This window comes from Typopeltis vanoorti, chromosome 8 (assembly GCF_054136105.1).
Source record: "Typopeltis vanoorti isolate ZY-2024b chromosome 8, IOZ_Tvanoo_1.0, whole genome shotgun sequence".
Taxonomy (NCBI): domain Eukaryota; kingdom Metazoa; phylum Arthropoda; class Arachnida; order Uropygi; family Thelyphonidae; genus Typopeltis; species Typopeltis vanoorti.
This window is the reverse complement of record NC_143556.1, coordinates 17,126,424-17,149,454: the sequence shown is the minus strand read 5'-3', so window position 1 is coordinate 17,149,454 and position 23,031 is coordinate 17,126,424. Positions and strand designations below refer to the sequence as shown.

The 23,031-nt window shown below is 35.9% G+C and overlaps 1 protein-coding gene across 1 annotated transcript in view; it reads right to left on the bottom strand.

Annotated features, from left to right (window-relative positions):
• Nucleotides 1–983: 983 nt before the first annotated feature.
• Vha13 (V-type proton ATPase subunit Vha13) overlaps nt 984–23,031 on the bottom strand; it is a 45,104-nt gene continuing 23,056 nt past the window's right edge. The window contains exon 3 of the mRNA XM_090396536.1: nt 984–4,123. Coding sequence (XP_090252662.1) covers nt 3,950–4,123 — 174 coding nt within the window. The 3' untranslated portion in view covers nt 984–3,949. The remainder of the gene's footprint in view (nt 4,124–23,031) is intronic.

Below are 23,031 nucleotides of genomic sequence, written 5' to 3'. Positions count from 1 at the left end.
TGGAGATAGATTTTTTCCTTGAAGAGGTGGGAAAACTGTTCTAAAGAGCATAAAAAATGGGGGAGGATTATGAAGTTTGAGGGATTGCAATTTTCTGAAATTCCATGGGTGGGAAAGTAGCAATAATACATCCAATAATTTTCAGAATGGATGCTATGTCATTTTAATAAAATGATCCTTTGATTTTTTAAAGTCCACTTACAATATAAGGATGAAGTGTTGAGTAGGATAAACATTTGCTTATGAAAGTACTTCACATATCTTGGATGCCACATGACGCCTGACTTGGACTCCAAAAAAGAGAAAAATTAGAACAGCCAGAGCAACAACTATTTTAAAAGCCATGGACAAAATATGGAAGAGCCGAGCTATAAAGATGCAAACTAAACTGCGCATTGTAGAAACCTGTATCTTCAGCAGCATGCTCTATGGATGAGAGGCCTGGGTACCCCTGAGAGAATCTGAAAGGAGGATATTAGCATCTGAGAGGAAGTGCTATAGAAAGAAGCTGGATCTAGAAAGTGAACAATGAGGAAATCTACAGACGAATACAACCAGAAAACCTGATCCAGAAAATAGTCAAAACAAAACTACATCTCTTTGGCCATATATGTAGAATGAACGATGAGAGGAAAATAAAAATGCTGCTGTTTGGAATGATTGAAGGAAAGAACAAAAAAGGAAGACCAAAAAGAGAATGGGGCAATGACATTGTCAAATGGTGCAGAAGCTCTATGCACGGACTGAGTCATTTTGCACAGAATAAAATGCAGTGGAGGAATCATGTCAAGATGGCATCAGACACCTACGGGCACTGGACCCATGGTTGTTGTTGATGATGATGACATGAAAGTATCTTCAACAAACCCCAAACAAATCTTTTCTTTGTTGTTTTAACCCCAATCTTTTTTTTTTCTTTTCTTTCATAGTCACAATTGAAGGGGAAAAAAGATTTTTTTACATTAAAATTTTTTAACAGAATATCCTGAGAGTTATTTATTCTTTTCTAATACTGTACATAATTATCACTTTGGTGGTCAATGGCAGTCTTGCATTTTTTTTCTTAATTCTTTAACACAACAACAAAAAAAGTTTACAGAGTATGTTAATATTCCTTCATCTTTACTTCCATCGTGATGTTAAATAACATCCTTACACAGAGTCTTAATTACTAAATACATTTATTATGAATGTATGTGATAAAGAAATAAAATTTCACAACAGTCATACAAAAAGAATGTATCAAGCTAATGTTTCAGCACAGAGATTTACAAGCTAGATTTCCAACACACATGTAGTTAATCTAGAGATCTATTCCATACTTTTCAGATGATTATCTGAATTATGGATAGTATTGAAAAAGAAAATACTGAATGAAGACTACACTTAAGGACAAAAGTTTCATATCAAGTCATATTTAATTTGTCACAATGATAAAATCTTCACACGATGCATTGTAGTGTATTATGCATAAGTGGCTACAGATTTAATAGGTGCATCAATAATAAAAACTAAAATAAGCTTGCATTATTAATTCTATGCAAGTCACATACTTAGCAATCCTGTTTTCTGTTTATCTCAACCTATTTTACATATCAGAACACTAAAATAACTGCACGCTGTCAAACTTTCCTTTTAGTTCCTAGTTATTTCTAAACAAAAAATTGAATTAAACATAAAGATTAAAGAAATGGCCCTTTGGATTAACAGAAAAATTATCAAACACATCTACTATATGTACATATAGGAAATAAGAATTTATTACCTGCTTACATTTTATGGAAAATGTTAACACTTATGATATAAAAAAAAAAGCAGAAGCATAAGTATTGAGAATTTGTTTAAAGAATTCATATTAAGTATTGCACAAAATTAACCACCACCACCAGTCCTTGCAAACTTGCAAAAATACAAAAATGATTTTTTGTATTTGTTTCTAATTTTGAATCACTTTTTTTCATTGCTATCTCAGCACAACTAGTGGAAATGCTTTATTCTGCAAATGATACCAGACCTCAGGATAATTTTCATTCACTGGTGAAATGACAAAAACATTTCCAAGTAAGTCATGCAATCAACATTAATGCATATCAAACTAAATAACTAGCTCACAGCAAAATCATTAATATGAATTTCTATTTTAATCAAGGCCAAACAGTATTTTTTAAATGCAGTTATTCAATGAAAAACAAAAGATTAAGGAGGAATAGAGCTTTCATAAAATGACTAGAATAACATTTAAATCTGATGGCACATTTTTGACACTAATGGATATGAGGTTTGTGTTTCTTCTACATTTATCAAGGATGCAGAAATCATTTGAAGTTTAAATGTTCTATTTACGAGAATTTTTACTACTAGTCCTTTTTCACATAAAGGAGATTATATGATCAAAATGTATCTTTAAAGTTTTAAATTTGTTGCCTAAATTTCCATTGAAAGTTTTTATTCATTGTTATTTTTTCATTGGAGAACAAAAATGCTTTTGCAAGCAAGAGAAAATATAAAGCAAGCATTAAACTAAATTCAATAGAATTTTTAATATATGCTTACTTTATATTTTCTCTTGCTAACAGAAGTATTATGCTCTCCAATTAAAGAAAATAATAATAAAGAAAAAAAATGAATCAAACTTTTAAAAGGAAATTTAGATATTAAATCTGAACTTCAAGTGTAAGTATCATGGTCACCTAATCTATTTTATTCATATTAATATTGTAAGGTAATTAAATGATACTAATATTAATTTTATGCCCATAATTAAAATGTAGATGCAGTTCTCTGCATATATTTTTATATGCTATATCATTCAAAAATGACAATCATTCATATCATAAATATACAAAATATTACATCTGCATTTTAATTTTATTCGTAGCTAAATATCACCAAATGAAAGCATACATAAATATTGAGATAAAATAAATACTACCATCACTAATAAAATTAAAAAAAAAAAAACCAAAAAAAAAAAAAACCAATTATTGGGTTGTAGTCATATATTTATAAATGTATGTCTAAACATTAAATCGGGAACAAACACAATAGTGTCGAGATTTTAATCACAAGTTCTAATTTGTAATTAAAACTTTGCCACTTTTGTTTTCCTGATTTAATGTTTAGACAGACATTTATAAATATATGGCTATAATCCAATAATTATGTAATATATTTTTATTCATGATGGTAATGTTAATTTCATCTCAACAATTGCAAAACTTAACACTGTTCAAAAGAATTTAATATCAGTGTTCTAACAACCACAAGAAATTATCAAGAAGAGATGAGTTCAAAAAAGATTTTTTAATTCATCCACATAATAAAGATGTAACACTTAGAAAACATTTTAGTAATATAATAATGCTGGAGAATACATTTCCTTCAAAGTGTATTGTGCATTATCACATTCTACTATATATTAAGTATCTTTGATTTATACATACATTTTGATTTCATAATGATATAGACTTGTATAATGTTGCAACAGAACTCTTGCACTAGCAATTATACTTTACCTCATCTTTCTGTATTTCTGCTTGAGCTGGCAAGTTACTTGACATGTATTCATTCTGATTCCAAGCAATCAATCTTTTTTATATCAAAATATTGTCAAGAATCAACAGAATTAGGAAGCAACAAAAACTTTCTGTATGCACACTTTCTGTGTAGACAGAAAGTTCCAATCTTTCTGACTGTAAAATCTTCCTGCATCAAAATTTGTAACATGACTAATGCATAAATACATACCAGTACATGCATACTCCTACGAACATTTACAATAAACTGGAATGATTTTAAAATGCTTCTAATACACCTGATGATGAAACTGGAATATAGCTGACCCAAAGTTTATGCACAGTAATTCCCTCATTTCATAATTACTAAATACAATTAAAACCAAACAAAAGCAATATTTTATAAATAAAGATAAATCTCTAAAATTCACTTGTCAGTTCTCCAAACGAAGATTTTCATGTAATTTAGGTGCAATATCAAACACCTTAGATAACATACTTTGAATCACTAGATTTTTATTTTCTGCAACAGATTCATCCATTGACTGAATTTTCTCAATTCTGTCTGCTTTAATTATTGCTGCATTATCATCACTGGTTCCCATGTGCTAGCAATTACAAAATAAATAAATAAATAAATAAATAATAAAAAAAAAAATATATATATATATATATAATAAATAAATAAATAATGGATATATGAAATCTATAACATTAAATATATTAAAGTTATAGAAAATTACAAAAATGAAAGAAAAAAAAAAGAACAGTCTTAAGTGAAAATGATGAATAAAGAAACGTGTAGGGTGAGAGTTAATAGATATATAAAAACAATTTCATATTACTTGAGTTGAGATATAAGATGCATCACAACAATGTAAGAAATTTCTCACACAGCTTTCTCTCTCTATATATAAATATATAGAGCTTAATCCACCTTTACCACGAGTTGCACTACGTGCAGGCATAAACTTGACTTACTTGTCTGTTTGCTCACTTGGGAAATAAGATTAAAAACCAAGTTTATATAAAATTACTTGGTATCTTGAATACATAATATACCCAAGTTAAAAAACTTTCCACACAGGACAGGACAGGACAGGACAGGACAGGACAGGACAGACAGACAGAGAACGAATCAGGAGGAATGTATTCACCTTTGATAAAGGGCTGGTGATATACAATACATAATGTCCCTAGCCAACCCTATCTTCTTATGGTGTGATTGGTTTCAACAAATCTTCGTTGGCTGGAGGAAATAGCCAACTAGACTGCAGCAGGATAATTAAACTTTCAGTAATCGGCAAAACACCACCACCTTGCTTTATGGAATCCCTGAAGTGACAGTTGCTAGGTTTATTCTCCAGAGCAAGGCCTTCAGTTTCATTCACACTCTTACTTTTTAATACATGTAAAAAAGGAGAAGATAATGGAAATCCTTCAAAGGCATGTGGGAATGTTGAATACAGAAGCTCATGTGGTCCTGATGGTATCTTTCATATTATGCTAATAACTCAAGTTCCAGAATTAATATCTTTTCAATCTTTCTTACTTGGATGGCATGTACCATACAGCATGAAAGCAAGCCTATATTTTAGCCCCTTCCCAAAAAGGTGAACCACCAAACCATTATCCAACTGTTCATATTTCAGTTCTCTCAAAAACAATGGAGAAATTCAACAGACAACTTCTTCGCTATCTGGAGGTCCACTAGCTAATTAATAGCCAATCTTCTCTCAGGACTCATCTTTGGTCACAAGCAGTGGAAAGATTTAATTGCACAGCTGCACTTAAACATGTCTAGAGCATTTGATGGTATGGTAGGGAAACATGATCAACAAATTACCATCTTATGATCTGAACTTTTTCAACTGGATTACCAGCTTTCTCTCTTCAGATTTCCAGACCAATGCTGAGTACCCCCAGAGTTTTATAACTGGAAAAAAAAATTATCTATTCCCTTTTTCTTATACATTAAATGACATTCTTCACTGACCGTCAAGTCCTATCCATAGTTTTGCTGAAGAGAGAACAATCCATTCCTCTTCCATATTCGACAGATCGTGGAGTGCACAATCATTAAAATCTAAGTATTTGCATAACTGCTATTCTTTAGTGAGGCACAGATAACTTTATGAATTCTAGTGCTACCAAAAAAACTAGTCTTCCCATTTCTCCCAAGAAAGATCTCACTTCCCTTTACTTTTAATAACACCCAGATGTTTAAACATGATCAGATTTTTCCTCCTAGGCTGATTTACACTTTTTCTTATAAAAGAATCAGTAAGACATAAATCAGAACTTAATGGATAAAATATTAGAACAAATGAAATTTAAATATTATTATTATTATTCCGGGCAACTCCAAGGAGTTGACAGACTCATCGAGAGAGGCCCTAACATCATGTCAAGAACAACTATTCGACATTCACACAGTATCTATCATACCTTGCCTTGAACTCATTTACGGTCATAGCACCCACCACAGACTCTGGCAGCTTATTCCACTCATTCACCACTCTCCAAGTAAAAAACCTAACTCTAACATCCTTGTTAACCACATTCTTGCCCAGCTTCCATGCATGGCCCCTAGTCCTCCCACCACCAATCCTATTTTCAAAAGTATCTTCTGGATTAATCCTATAGAAACCCTTCAGTAATTTGAATGTCTCAATCATATCATCCCTTTTCCACCTATCGACCAATTTTTGCAACCCACAAATCTTCAACCTATTCTCATAAGGTTCATTCCACAGACCTGCTATCATCTTGGTCACTCATCTCTGGATCCTCTCCACTTCCTCCCCATCACGAAGAAACCCTGGTGCCCATAACTGGGCACAGTAGTCCAGATGGGGTCTTATCAAGGCTCGATACAGAGGAACAATAACTTGTTTGTCTCTGCATGTTAAAATATTTTTCAGAAGTCAAGTGATTTGACCAGCTGATTTAGTCACTTTTGCAATGTGACCCTTAAACTTCAATTCCCTATCCACCAACACTCCCAAATCCCTGGCCTCATCAATCTCCTGGAGTACAGTTCCACTAGTGTGATATACTGCTGCTATTCTTTTCACCCCAAAATGCATAACCTTACACTTTGCCACATTAAATTGACATCCATTTTTCCTAGCCCAGTCCTCCAAACTATCCAAATCATCCTGTAAAATTTTGACATCCTGTGCATTCACAATTGCTCTACCCAACTTTGCATCATCAGCTAACAAGTGAAATCTTCCTCTCAGATCCTTTCCTATATCATTGATGAACAAATTGAAAAGTAGTGGTCCAAGAACAGAGCCCTGCGGCACACCACTAGTCACAAGCCGTCTTTTAGACTCAACTCCTGAATAAACCACTCTCTGGTATCTCTCCATCAACCACCCTCCTATCCATCTCACCAACCCTATATCCATCCCCATCTGCTCCAGTTTACTGATTAGGGTTCCATGTGGTATCCTGTCAAAGGCCTTGGCAAGGTTCAGTAGAATCGCTGTAAACTCATTACCCTTATCCAGTTCAGCCATCACTGTGTTATAAAACGTGAGCAAGTTACTGAGGCATGATCTACCCTTCACAAAACCATGCAATATCCCATTTTCATCTATCCAATCCTGTATTCTTTTCTGACTAATTTCTCTAAGACCTTGACAACGATTCCTGAAATGCTAATCGGTCAGTAATTTACAACAGCAGTCTTGGAACCACCTTTATGCAGTGGAACTATTCCCCCCCCCCCTCTCAGGACTAACCCAGACCCGAGACTCAAATTAAACAAAATGGTCAAGGGTACTGACAATTCTTTAGCCGCTTTTCGTACGACACGAGCTGGTATACCATCCAATCCCACAGATGTATTGACATTGAGGTTATGCAATGGACTACTCACCTCCACTTCATTCACCACAATTCCTGTATAATCTACTGGTAGATTCGTTTCTGCAATGTCACCACCTGGATGATATATTCTTGCAAACTGCTCACTCAGCAACTCAACTATATCAACTGATTCAGTTACCTCCCTACCATCGGCATTCTTTAAAATAATTCTGCCATATACATTTTTCCATTTACTTGCAACATATCAAAAAAACTGTTTAGGATTCTCTTTAGCCTGCATGGCCAATGTTCTTTCATAATCCTTTTTTGCTTTTCTTACCACACTCGTTACCCTTCTGGCCTGTGCTTTATACCATTCATGTGCCTGCCGGTCACCTTTCTCCTTAAATTCCCTCCATAGTTGTTTCTTTTTTTGCAGCTCAAGCTTAATGGTGTTATTCATCCATTTAACCCCTACTTGATTTATTATTCGGACTCTAGGTATACAGTCAGCCATTGCTTCATGCAAACACTTGTTAACAGCCTCCCATGCACTATCAACGTCTAGTCCTTGCAGTTGTACATGCGATGGCACTGAACCAATCAAATTCCTAAGCTTGTCATACTTTCCAGCCCGATAATTCCACATGTATCCTGTCTTAATTGTAAATTCCACACCTTTAGCCACCACCCAAGTCAATACCCTATGATCACTCTCACCAATTGGTGGCAATGTGGTCATATTTGTTACAGTCAAATCCTCAGATGTAATTACTTAGTCAAGCACTCTCTGACCCTTAGTATTTTTCATTACATGCTGTCGCAGATAGTTATCCCTTAATAATGGCATAAAATCCAATTCCTTCCTCCCGTGTGTCCTCTCCTCACTCCAATCAATGCGACCATAGTTGAAATCTCCCATAATAATTACCCTCCTTCCACTCATTTCTTCTATTTGCTTGTGCATATTGTCTCCATCATCTTTTCCATCACCTGGTCTATAGCAACACCCAATTGTATATTTTGTTCTGCTAGCCACAATCTCACACCAGATGGCCTCAAATGTGCTCTTTTCTCTATCCTGCAATTTAACTTCTATTCTCCTTGGCTGCAGCTCATCAGCTATCATGAACAATACTCTTTCCCTGCATTTTATTCTCCCTGTCATTCCTGAACAAACTATACCCATCACATTCAATCCCACTAGCTATATCATCTACAGTTAGCCATGATTCACTAATGCCAATAACCTGTGGTCTGGAAGTGCCAACCATGGCCAAAAACTCTTCTTTCTTGTTCCTAATACTCCTAGCATTAGTGTACATGAATTTAAGACCCCCATTAGCCCCATCCCTACCTTGATGCCTTATATTAACTATCCCATTCTGATTTGTTGTCCTTATTCGCTCGGGCATATTGTACTCATTCATACATTCAACTGCCTCCCTAAGGTCTGTATATCTACTACCCCCCTTAATAAATCTAGTTTCCCTGATTTTGCACATCCACTACATTCAGACACTTTTTCAAGTCTCCTTACACCGTATCCAATCAAATGCAGGCCATCCAGCTTATATAGATCCTTTTGCCCATCGAACTCACTCCACACGTCCACAAATTCCACACCACTCATACATAACCCACGCATAAAGTCATCTGCAGTTATGGCTCTCCTTTTAAACACCTCACTGTCATACTGCGGCAAAAGACTAATCATCCTAACTCTCTCACTCTTTTCTTTTGCTACCTCAAACAATTCATTCAGGTCCTCTATCATTTCCATTTTATCTCCTTTCAAATCATTCGTACCTGCCACAACAATCATTTCTTTCACCCTTTCCTTTTGCTCTCTAATAGACTCAGTTACATCCTTTCTGGTCGCACCAGGTTGGTACGATTTTGTCAAATCCTCTACTAACGAGTCTCCATACAGCACTCTATCCTTCATTTTGTTCATGTTCACACTCATATGCCTATTTTTCCTGTCATACTTTTTATTATTGGCTGGTTCATTCAGTCGACTTTTGTTCATACGCTCTAGCTGCCGCTTTGCCCTTTGTATCGCTCCACTCAACAACATGATCTCACTCATTGCATCTATCTCATCTTTTTTATTCTCTGTAAAACCATTAATTTGCTCTGAAGTAATACCATCATTCACACTTTCTACGTTCACACCTTCACAGTTCTCTGGTACGACCTTGGATTTTCTTGTCATATCACTATTTTCTTCATTCTGAAGTTTATCTGAAGAAATATCTAGGAATAACATATCATTTTCACTGTATATTCAACTTCGAGTGCAAGGGTGGTCTGAAAATTTCTCAGCCTCGACCATAGATGGCAACACTATCATGAAGATTTTTTTCCCCCTCTAAGTTGGTGCATCTTGCCATAAGGATCCATGTGAAATTACAAGTCATTCTATCAAGTAGTTTGTTATACAGCTGTCTGAAGCAAAAGTGTTGTCTGTATCCCTTGAAATGAATAAAATTGAGTATCGTGCAGTTATAAAATTCTTTGTAAAAGAAAGTTTACCACCAAAAGAAATTCATAAAAGTTTATGGGTACTCTTCTCCTTTGTTTTTAACACTTAGGAAATGGGCTGCCGAGTTTAAACATGTCCAGCCTTGAAGGCGATCCACATGAAGGATGTCCAAAAAGTGTAACACCACCAGAAATCAATGATCAAGTGCACAATATGGTAGTGGATGACTGGCGAGTAAAAATGCATGAAATTGCTGAGACTATAGACATTTCAAAAAAACATGTAGGATATATTTTGCACAAAGAATTGTAAATAAAAAAACTTTGCGCAAGAGGTGCTGTGCTTGCTCACAGCAAATCAAAAACACTTGCATGAAAATCTCTGAACAGTGCTTGGAGCATTTTATCAAGAATAAAACTGATTTTGTGCATTGATTTATCGCTACGGGTGAGACTTGGATTCACCATTACATACCAGAATCCAAACAGCAGTCAAAACAATGGACAGAAGCCTGTTGTTCAGTGCCAAAGAAGACAAAGTCGATTCCATGGGCAAGAAAGATCATGGCATCGGTGTTTTGGGATGCTAAAAGGCATTTTGTTCATTAATTATCTTGAAAAGGGTAAAACAATAACTGGGGAATATTATTTCAATCTTTTAATAACTAGACTAGACGAAAAAATTTGTGAGAAAAGACCAGATATGCAGAACAAAAAAAAAAGCATCTTTCATCAGGACAATGCACCTGCCCACAAAGGTGTTTTGGCAATGGGAAAATTAAGGGATCTGCACTATGAATTGTTGGAACATCCACCCTATTCCCCAGATTTGGCTCCCTCTGACTTCTATCTCTTCCCAAAACTAAAACTCTTCCTCACTGGTTAGCGTTTTTCTTTGAATCAAGAGTTGATTGCAGCTGTAGAGGGGTATTTTGCAGATCTTACTGAGAACCACTATAGGGATGGGATAATGGTGCTGGAATAAATGTATTAGTCTTAAAGGAGATTATGTTGAAAAATAAAAATAATTTTGAAATTATATAAATTCATTTTTTCATTGTTAGGCCGAGAACTTTTCAGACCACCATCGTATATGGAAAAAATAAAGACCTAACAAGAGGAAAAAAAATCAAATCGTTACTCTCACCAATATTAACTTACACAGAAAATTAAAATTCCAGAAAATTTATTATTACGACACCTCCAGGGAGTCCAAAGACTCATCGAGGGAGGCCCTAAACATTATGTCCACACAACTATACGACATTCTCATAGTATCTATCATACCTTGCCTTGAACCCACTCACCGGTCGTAGCACCCACAACAGACTCTGGCAGCTTATTCCACTCATTTACCACTCTAAAAGTAAAGAACCCAGCTCTAACACCCCTGCTAACCACACTCTTGCCCAGCTTCCATAGGTGTCCCCTAGTTCTCCCACCATCAGTCCTGATCTCAAAAATATCTTCTGAATTAATCCCATAGAAACCCCTTTAGCAATTTTAATGTCTCAATCATATCTCCCCTTTTCTGCCTATCAACTAGTTTTTGCAACCCACAAATCTTCAACCTGTTCTCATATGGCTCATTCCATAGACCTGCTATCATCTTAGTCACTCACCTCTGGATCCTCTCCACCTCCTCCCCATCAAGAAGGAACCGAGGTGACCAAATCTGGGCACAGTAGTTGAGATGAGGTCTTATCAAGGCTCGGTACAGAGGTACAATAACTTGCTTGTCTCTGCTAGGCAAGGTATTTTTCAACAACCAAGTGAGTTGATGAGCTGATTTAGCTACTTTTACAATGTGCCCCCTAAACTTCATCTCCCTATACACCAACACTCCCAAGTCCCTGGCCTCATCAATCTCCTGGAGTACAGCTCCACCAATGTGGTATATTGCTGCCAATCTTTTCACCCCAAAATGCATAACCTTACATTTTGTCACATTAAACTGACATCCATTCTCTTTAGCCCAGAACTCCAATCTATCCAAGTCATCCTGCAATATTTTGACATCTTCTGCATTCACTATCGCCCTAGCCAACTTTGCATCATCGGCGAACAAATGAACTGTTCCTCTTAGATCCTTCTCTATATCATTAATGAACAGATTAAACAGCAGTGGTCCAAGAACAGAACCCTGCGGCACACCACTAGTCACAGCCCGTATTTTGGACTCTACTCCTGAATAAACTACTCTTTGATATCTCTCCATCAACCACCCACCTATTCATTTCACCAACCCTATATCCATTCCCATATGTTGTAGTTTACAGATTAGAATTCCATGTGGTATCCTGTCAAACGCCTTTGCCAGGTCCAGCAGTATCACCAAAATCCATTACCCTTATCCAGTTCAGCCGTCACCTTGTTACAAAACTTGAGCAAGTTACTGAGGCATGATCTACCCTTCACAAAGCCATGCTGTCCCCTGTACAGTATCTCATTTTCATCAATCCATTACTGTATTTTTCCCTTGACTACTTTCTCCAAGATCTTGACAATGACTCCTGATATGCTGATCGGTCGGTAATTTGCAACCGTAGTCTTGGATCCTCCTTTATGCAGTGAAACTATTTTCCCCTCTTTCCACACCTTCGGAACTAAACCAAACCCGAGACTCAGATTAAACAACATGGTCAAGGGCACTGATAATTCCTTAGCTGCTTCAAGCAAGACCCGTGCCAGTATACCATCCAATCCCACAGATGTATTCACATTTAGGTTCTGTAATAGACTATTCACCTCCACTTCATTCGTCACAATTCCCGTATAAACTAATGGTTCCTTCATTTTTTCAATGTCACCACCTGGATGATATACTTTTGCAAAGTGCTCACTCAGTAACTCCACTATATCGACTGATTCAGTGACCTCCTTACCATCGTCATTCCTTAAAATCATTTTGCCGTGTACAGTTTTGTTCTTGCTTGCAGCATATTGAAAGAACTGTTTGGGATTCTCTTTAGCTTGCATAGCTAGTTTCCTTTCATAATCCGTTTTTGCTTTTCTTACCATGCTCATAGCTGCAAGTCACCCCTTTCTTTAAATTCCCTCCACAGTTGTTTCTTTTTTTGCAGCTTAAGCTTAACGGTGTTATTCATCCATTTAACCCCTACTTGTTTTACTATTCGAACCCTAGGTATACAATCAGCCATAACCTCCTGTAAATGCTCCTTGACCACCTCCCATGCTCTATAGATGTCCAGCCCTTGTAGTTGTATATACCATGGCACTGATCCAAGCAATCTCCTAAGCTTGTCATACTTGCCAGCACGGTAATTCCATATATACCATGTCTTAATCGAAAATTCCACACCTTTAGCCACCTCCCAGGTCAAGACCTTATGATCACTCTCACCAATAGGTGGCAATATGGTCATATTTATTACAGTCAAATTCTGAGATGCTATTACCAGGTCAAGCACTCTCACACCCCTAGTATTTTCAATTACATGCTGTCTCAGATAATTATCCCTTAATAATTGAATAAAATCCATTTCCTTCCTCACATGTGTCCTCTCCTCCTTCCAATCAATGTTACCATAGTTGAAATCCCACATAATAATTAGCCTCCCACTCATTTCATGAATTTGTTTATGCATACTATCTCCACCATCTATTCCATCACCTGGTCTATAGCAGTGTTGTGTCCCATTTTATTATTATTATTCCAATTACAGAAATTCTGCTTATCTATGTTCTACTATTATCTATGCATGAGATAATCATCAAAAAATTTACTAATACTTAAGTTATTTCTCCCCTTAGTACCCCTAATATTTGTATTATACTGTGCCTTTTGGGATATTTAGTTTGAGATATTATATACAAAAACAAGGAGAAAGAACTAAAATATGTCTGAAAGTGAAACAATGTTGCAGTCGTGACACTTTATCTCGTTTCTTAACACATTAATTTCCCGCATGGAAATTAATGTGTAAATTAATGTGTAAAATTATTTCAGACAAATGATAAAACAGTTGTCCGAAATTGCTGTCCGCATTGGACAACAATTTCAGACAACTGTTTTATCATTGGACAAAAGGTTTATTAAATTCCTTAACATGGTACAATTCAAATTTTAGTTATTACTCAATTCAATGCTATACTAAATATTTACAAACTGACATTAGCTTATTATAAATAATTAAGCTATAATCCTATAATGAGTATTACGATCATGCCACCATACACATTCAACACATAACTTCATATGACATGGACATATATCATTAGTTCACACTATTTAACTATCCAAACTTAAGTAGTTTAACTAAACCATTTACTGCACTAAAACATAACTATGACATTTAAACTTTCTTATACAATATAATAGACATGCAAAATTCTCAGGACTCTTAATCACTCATATAACATTAACACTAGCCAGCTTACTTTCAATATATTCTGTCAGATACTAAAGTCCTAGTATTGTTTTCTTGGTCACTTCAACAGTTCAGTGTTAGAATAATTATAACTAATACAGACGAATCTTCGTTAACACGAGATATAATTTACGGTACCTTTCTTTCCTGAGTTTTCCATATAGGCCTCTATCTTTTTCTGATCAAACTATCTTGGTATAACCTCTCCGATAATCTGTTTCTCCTGCGTTCCTTTTGGAATTGAACTATGCTTATGCGGTCTTTACCTTTCGTTATTCAGGACACACTTTGAATCGTCTAAATAACGGCTGTGCAACTCGCGATGTGGATATCGATTTCTTTACAGCTTTCCCTTTTTCGTGGTTGTCACTGAAGTTGAAACACAAAGAATATGCTTTCTTTTCCTCGACTATATGGCATTCTTCGCTTCTTACATAGGAAATACGGAACCGAAATTCCGCTCACTTTTGTTTCCGTGTTGTGATGATGGAGATATAACTCCAAATCTCGCCACTCAGGAAAACACCGTGAAACCCATACGAAGGAGCCCGCGAAGAACCCTCCTGGAACAGAACCAAAAACCAAAAGCCAAAAAGCCTAAGAAGTCCAAAAAAGCCCCGTGGGGGCGGGGGTGGGGTTTCCAACCCTTTTATACTTGCTCTCCTAACGGCGCCTTCTATAACTTCTTCCCCCCCACTTGATTTTTACTTCACCGACCAATTAGGGTGCCATTTTTCTGCCAAACGTCCCTTGGTCAGTGAGCCCGTAACGATGTCTTAATCCGGGAATCAGCCCTGAGCGATAGTCTGTTGTTTTTCTTTTGCTAGCCTCTAATTTAATCCCCTTTCCAAAATTTCTCTATGAACTTACTTAATATTTTAATCTCTAGCCTCTCACATACCATCTCTTATGACTAATCCTTTTCTGTCTTCTTCTTCTTTGAGCGCCATCTCCTATCGGAGGTCGGCGACCATCTTGGCAAATTTTGAGCGATTCTCAGCTATTCTGAGCAGTCTCTCAGAGTTCATACCAGTCCACTGTCTGATATCTACCAGCCAAGATTTTCTTCGTCTTCCTTGTCCTCTTCTTCCATTTATCTTCCCTTTCTGTCTTATTTAGTTAAATTTTCTCTTTTATATCATATTACAACATTAATATATTCTTTCTTTTTGTTAGTTAGTTCAACAAACACCCTTATATTTTATATATTTTATTGGATGCAAGAATATTTATTTTTCTTTTAATTAATTCATCTATTATCTTTTATGCAGGGTTTTTAATTTATTTATTCTTCATGTTACACCATGATAGCTGAGAATTCTACATTCTTAAGATAGCAGGTGTAACAAAGGTCCTCCCTTTAAACAAAAAATTTCTTGAAGAGAAATTTTTCTTTTTTGAAGTGTTCCCTTTTTTTTTGTATTCATTATCCATATACTCATAACTGATGTACTTAATTTCTTTCGTTTTTATTTCTCTTCCCTTTTCTAACCTTGCAGAAATTTACCTCTGATTTAACCTTAACTACTTGTGATTTCCTTTCACAGACTACCTCCTCATGTAATGATTTCTTCACTTTATTTACGTGGGACTTACGATTCCTCTCTTGAGACTCATTTCTCTCTTCCTTAAGTAACTCTGGAGTTTGTCCCTTCCTTGTAAATTGTCTCCTCCCCAATAAGTATATTTCTTTCCTCATGTAATCACATTTAAAGTCATACCTTGATAGGAAATCTCTGCCTAGGATCAGCTTGATGTGTGGAAGAGAGGATCCTGGTAGGATCAAAAACTCCTGCCAAACACATAATTTGAACTCAGGTAAGTATAACTTTAGATTCACAGACCTAGAAGCACGAGTCATGGAAGTTGTGACACCTGACACTCTCACTCGTTGTTTAAGGTGAGTGATATTATCCTTGGCATGAGGTTCTATTATTTTAAAGTAATCCTCCGATATGATGGATGCTTGGGCCCAGTGTCCAGCAAAGCATTGCAGTATTTTCCATATACACTCGTCCTCACCTCCATCTCGTAAGGATGCTCCTTTCTTCCTTGTCCCTTTTTCCATACTCTGTTAGTATATGTTTGTGAATCTGAGTCTCTGTCATGAACTCTACCAAAGCGCTTCTTGTTAAAGTAACAGTTTTGAGCAAAATGTCCGAGTTTGTTACAACTGAAACATCTTGGAGGCTCACTACTGCCTCTTTGGTCACTAACTCTCCCTTGATTTTGAGAAATAACTGTTTCTTGTTGTGGTACGACTTTCGATAGTCTCTGCATAACTGAGTCTAATCTATCGAGAAGGGGTCTTTGCAGATGCTCAACTTCCTGTTTAACCAACTTAGTGGTTTCCTCAGTTCTGCTACAATTAGGCTCTGGGTTTCTTCCAGATAACGTTCTTAGTTGTTTCATTACCTCGTCTAACCGATCAATAATAGGTTTTTGGAGTATTTCTATCTCTTGTCTTACAATAATCCTGATTTTATCTGAATCAATATAATACTCTGTCAAATTGTTTATCTCTTGCTTATTGTCCTTTTCTAGTCTCTCTCTTGTTTTTGATCTTTCTCTTCTCTCCTTACTCTCTTTAATATGTCCTTGCCCCTTTTCAGAATTGCCCTTCTCTTCAATTATGTTTATTGACCCATGAACATGTGCGGGACGGAGGTCTCCGAGCAATTGTTCGCGTTCCTTTACAGCATCGTAACATTCTCTTAAATTGGATAATCTCTTATCGAATGCTATTTCCTTCAATTCAGGTTTGACTCCCTGTCTGAATTGTTGGAAAATGGCCCAGTCCAAGTGAGGCTTTTCTTCACTAAGGACACTTAGGGTACTAGCTATCATCAGTAACCTGTTATGGAACTCAGCCACACTTTCCTCTTCCTTCTGAGAACACCTCTGGAGCTTCCATAAGTTAGGTCCCAAGCTTCCCAGTTTTGAGAACTCAGAAATTAGGACTGACTCAAATCGGGAGTAATCCAGGGTTTCCTTGAGAATGGGGGGAAGAATACAGGAAAGCTTTAGCCTTTCCCACCAGTTTACTTCGGAGTAAGACTAGCAACTGAAAATCAGTCCATCCTCCAACTCTTCTATATAACTAAAAAAATTTAGGACGTCATCAGTCTCCTCGCCCAAAAATTGTGGGAACACCTGCTGTGGGTTAATGTAACGAAAGAATTCGCTGTTATCCATGCTTAAACTACTGGAGGGTTCAGTCATACTTGCATCCAATTTACACTAGTTAACTCTCTAAAATTCTCAACAAAACTTAACTAAACTTCTACCTCTCAGTTGTCTGATTTGCTACCAAAACCAACTTGTTGTGAATAGCTTGTAATTAATATTTAATTAGCTAAATTACATCCTGTCGACTGCACCATTTATGTTGTGTCCCATTTTATGATTATTATTCCAATTAGAGAAATTCTGCTTATCTATGTTCTACTATTATCTATGCACGAGATATCATCAAAAAATTTACTAATACTTAAGTTATTTCTCCCCTTAGTACCCCTAATATTTGTATTATACTGCGCCTTTTGGGATATTTAGTTTGAGATATTATATACAAAAACAAGGAGAAAGAACTAAAGCGATAGTCTGTTGTTTTTCTTTTGCTAGCCTCTAACTTAATCCCCTTTCCAAAATTTCTCTATGAACTTAATATTTTAATCTCTAGCTTATCACATACCATCTCTTATGACTAATCCTTTTCTGTCTTATTTAGTTAAATTTTCTCTTTTATATCATATTACAACATTAATATATTATTTCTTTTTGTTAGTTAGTTCAACAAACGCCTTTATATTTTATATATTTTATTGGATGCAAGAATATTTATTTTTCTTTTAATTAATTCATCTATTATCTTTTATGCAGGGTTTTTAATTTATTTATTCTTCATGTTACACCATGATAGCTGAGAATTCTACATTCTTAAGAATATCATGTGCAACAGCAGCACCCAACTGTACATTTTATTCTGCCAGTCTCAATCTCACACCAAATAGCCTCAAATGAGCTCCTTTCACTATCCTGCGATACAACTTCAATTCTCCTTGGCTGCAGTTCATCAGCTATCATCAATAAGACCCCTCCCCTATTTTATTCTCTCTGTCCCTCCTAAATGAAGATAATGAAGATATTTTATGAAGGTTAGTTAAAATCCATAAATAAATGGATAAAAAAGATCAGAATGGAATAAACATGAACAGAATGGATTCAGAAGAGTAGTTAAATTAGTAAAAAACTCTAAATCAAATACGAAAATAATGGACATGCACTGAAGTACTGTAAACACAACAACCTAAAGCTTAAAGTGAAATGCTGTTGAATAATCACATCTCAGTTATAATTTCTTCAGCTTCCGAAAAACCAAGTAAATTTTCTGCTCAAGATGCTATTTTTTCACTTGTGCAACATTGACACTATAAATTCCATATCTGCCTAGCCTTGGAATCAGGGTTGCCATACTGGTCATTTCATGGCCAAATTTCAAAAATTTGGCACTTTTTTGAACTCTGGGACCATGAAAAAATCAGTTTGGCCATTTATGCCAATGTGGCCACTAATTTGGCCATTTTTACAAAGATTTCAAATCATATGCATTATTTACTTAGTTTAATATTGTTGTCACATTGTAAAGCTAGCTTTTGGTATCCCTTTATGCAGCATTTGGTTGGTGGCGACGCGCTTGATGCAAATTGACTGTTACTGAAAATGTTTGTTCGATGACGTCATAACAAGCCTTTGGTTCCGTTGCATGATATCAGACATTTGGTGGTCTTTGGTGATAGTTCTGTCTCATAAGCTTTCATACTGGAATAGTTTGCATAAACTTTACCGCATTGTGACAATATGTAAGTAATATGTTCAATTTCGTAAGAATGGTAATTAAGTGATTTTAGTATAATTAATGAATAATTTTTTAATATCGTTTATAAACTCGATCTTTATCTTGCTTATATTTTTGTTATTTTCCCTTTACCAGATAGGTGTTTGCTGTGCCAGATTAGTATTTGTACTACAAATTTTGTAGTACTATTATCTATAATTTGTTTTTTGTTTCTTCATTTTCTGAATTGAGATATTTTGTTTTTTTCAAGCCCTTTAAAATGCCTAAGTACAAAAGTGATAATAGAGGTGGAAGAAAATATAAAAAAGAGTGGGAAGTAAAATATTTGTGACTGAAATCTTCTGATGATGGACAACGTGCATATTGCACGTATTGAAAAACTAACGTGCTGCCAAAACTTTATAATAAATATCTGTTCATGAAAAATCAAAGAAACACCAATATAAATCTCCCAGTACATCACAAACAACTCTAGATAAAGTATCTATACAAACTATCTAGATAAAGTTATCAAATCGTCCATGAATGACCAGGAAAAACAAGCAGAAATAGAACTTAGCCTTGCAATAGCATGTCATTCCTCAATTCATGCTGTAGATCATATAGGTGAAGTAGTTAAGAAATATTGCCAAAATAGTGTTCTTGGTGACATTAAACTGCACAGAACCAAATGTATTTGGTTCTGTGCAGTATGCAATTATATAAAATGTAATTGCTGCTTCATTGAAAGAGCAACTGAAGCATGATTTAGAAGGTAAAAGTATGTATTACTAGTAGATGAATCTATAGATATTGCAATACAAAAGCATTTGTACATAGTTCTTAGATTTTTTGGCAATGAAACAAATAAAATTCACTCAGCTTTCTTGGGTCTTATACCTGTTGTAGAGATAACAGCAGAGGTTTTATTTAATAAAATTTCAGAAGTGTCAACATCATATAATCAAACTCTTTGTGTTTGCTAGTGATCGTGCTGCCGCTATGGTTGGAAGTAACAATTCCCTGTGGACTAGGATTAGAAATGAAAATCCGAACTGTATTCAAATGAAGTGCATTTGCCACTCTCTGCCAATTTGTATACAGCATGCATTTTCAAAGCTGCCATCCAATGTTGGATTCATTTTGACTGAAATTCCTTCGTGGTTTTCAAATAGCAATATGAGAAGAGAAAAGATTTTAAGGCTCTTTTTAAAGTGATGAATTCAGCAGTTGAAGATGACCAGGAACGAGATGCACCCCTTCCATTTATGAAATTGTCCAAGACAAGGTGGTTAGTGAGAGGTAAAGTCTTCAATAATATACTGCTAAATTGGGAAGAATTAATTGCCTCCATCTGCTGTGAACAATCTGGAGGTCAGGATACAAGGTATAAGGCATGGCTGATAAAAGATATGTTACAAGATAGGATGAATTATTTTTACTTTGTATTTACTTCTCCCATTGTTAAAGAGTTTGAAAGGCTTAATGTTTTGTTCCAGCAAAACTATGCTGATCCTTACGATCTTGCCAAAGAATTGTGCACACACACACAGAGATAGTCTTTATCAAAGGCTGCACAACGAAGATGGAACATGCAAAATAGTAGAAAATGTAGACTTTGGAATTAAATTTGATCAAGAAATTAGGACGTACTTGATCAGCTTTAGCACTTCTCCTAATATGGAACAAGAAAATAATAAAATAAAGTCTACGAAATTTAGGTGCCAAGCCATGCTTCAAGAATCGTTGAATCAAGCGAACAAGCAGATCCCTGAGTCAGGTGATATATTTAAAGGTCTGTCACTTTTAAATTCTACTGTTATTCTAAGCCAAACAGAAAAGGGAAAATTTTCTGATCTGCCATTTTTCCACCTAATAAATGATGTTGTCGAAGACCAATACAGAAAAATTAGCTTTGTTGCATGGAATGAAGAAGAAAACTTCAAACAAGATGAAATCCCTAAGGAAGCTTTAGAATTTTGGCAAGCCGTATCCAAAAATATATCACCAGATCCCTGAGTCAGGTGATATATTTAAAGGTCTGTCACTTTTAAATTCTACTGTTATTCTAAGCCAAACAGAAAAGGGAAAATTTTCTGATCTGCCATTTTTCCACCTAATAAATGATGTTGTCGAAGACCAATACAGAAAAATTAGCCTTGTTGCGTGGAATGAAGAAGAAAACTTCAAACAAGATGAAATCCCTAAGGAAGCTTTAGAATTTTGGCAAGCCGTATCCAAACACAATAATTTTAAAGAACTGTCGAATTATGCCCTAACATGCCTTATCGTGCCAACAAATAACACAATAGTTGAACGAATTTTTTCTTATGTAACATCTATCAAAACTAAACCCAGAAACAGAATGCAAATTAAACTGCTGGATTCAATTGTAAGAATCCGTTCATTCTTAAGTGATAACAATATGTGCTGCCAAAACTTGAAATGTACTCCTGAAAGAGGTTTTGCTGTTGTGCTACAAATGCACAACAGCAAAACCCTTTACGACTCGACTGCAGAAAAAGAAGAACAAGATATTCATTATCTTGAGGAAGTGCTGTCAAATCAACAGCTGAGTTTCACTGTAAGTATTTTAAGTTTAATTAAAAGTATTTTTGATGATATGTGATCGAATATATAGGCATAATTTATGCACACTTAATTGTTGGTATGTTAATTCACACAATTCAATCATTTTATATCTTTGGCCATATTTTTGGCCTAATACTTTTCCAAAGTGCCCATTTTGGACCATAAGCTGTTGTGTTCATCTGGCAACCCTGCTTGGAATAATGCTCACACATTTGGGATGTTACACCAAAAACCTTAAGAATGATACTATCCATTAGAGGGCAATCTGATTAGATGATGACTTCCTTGCTAACAGATTCACTTTAACCACTCATATAGCTGTTCCTTGTTTCTACATCATGTCTCATTTATAGCTATTTTCACAGACCATGTTCCGCTGCACCAGCATTATTCTCCACTTTCTTTGATGACTGTAATAATTTGTCCTCATTTGCTCCATTCAGCTTTATTCTTGGAAACAGCCTTACTCCACTGTGTTGTACCCAAAGATGACTTTCAGTGGTTCAAGAAACATTAAAAGATGTTCTTTCCCCTTCACCTCTTGCTTATACACAGCCCTGATGGGCCATTGGTTTTGCAATGATTTTTATTATTATTATTTTTAATAAACAAAATCACACAAACTAGTAAAGGACTTTCAATTATTATTATTCAGCAAGCGCAATATTGCGGGAGCTTGGCTGTTCAGTAGTATTGAAGTAGAAGTTAAGCCAGAAGGCAAAGCTGGCTGTCCTCAATACAATCTATGTACCCATCCTCACCTATGGTCATGAGAGTTGGGTAATGACTGAAAGAATGCGGATACGAATCCAAGCTGAAATGAGGTTCCTTCGAGGGGTTGCACGGCTGAAAAGACTCGGCAGAGTCAGAAGCTCTGCAATTTGGGAAACCCTCAATACTCAACGCGCTTCTCCGTGTTGAGAGATCACAGTTACGCTGGTACGGGCACCTGGTCAGAATGCCACAAGAGAGGCTCCCTCAGCAGGCCCTCTTTGCCAAGCCAGAGGGTGGAAGGCCAAGGACTTGCTGGATAGATTATATCCAAAACTTTGGGTGGATACGTTTGGGAATTCCCACCAGAACACCTGAGCTTGGTGGCAGAGGATCGTGATCATTGGAAGTTCCTCTTGCAGCTGCTGACCCTATAACCCAATTAGGAAAGGTGGGCCTAGAAGATATAAGTATGTATGTATTATTCGGTCATCATGGAGTCAAGAGACTCATCGTGAGAGGTCCTTCCTAGGAAACACAAAGTCTATCATATCACTTCTTGAACTTATTGACTGTTCTTGCTCTCACTACTCTATCACGCAATGCATTCCAAGGTTCAACCACCCTCCACGCAAAGAAACTACTGCTCTCTCTCTTGCTCACAGCTTCTTTGCGTGAT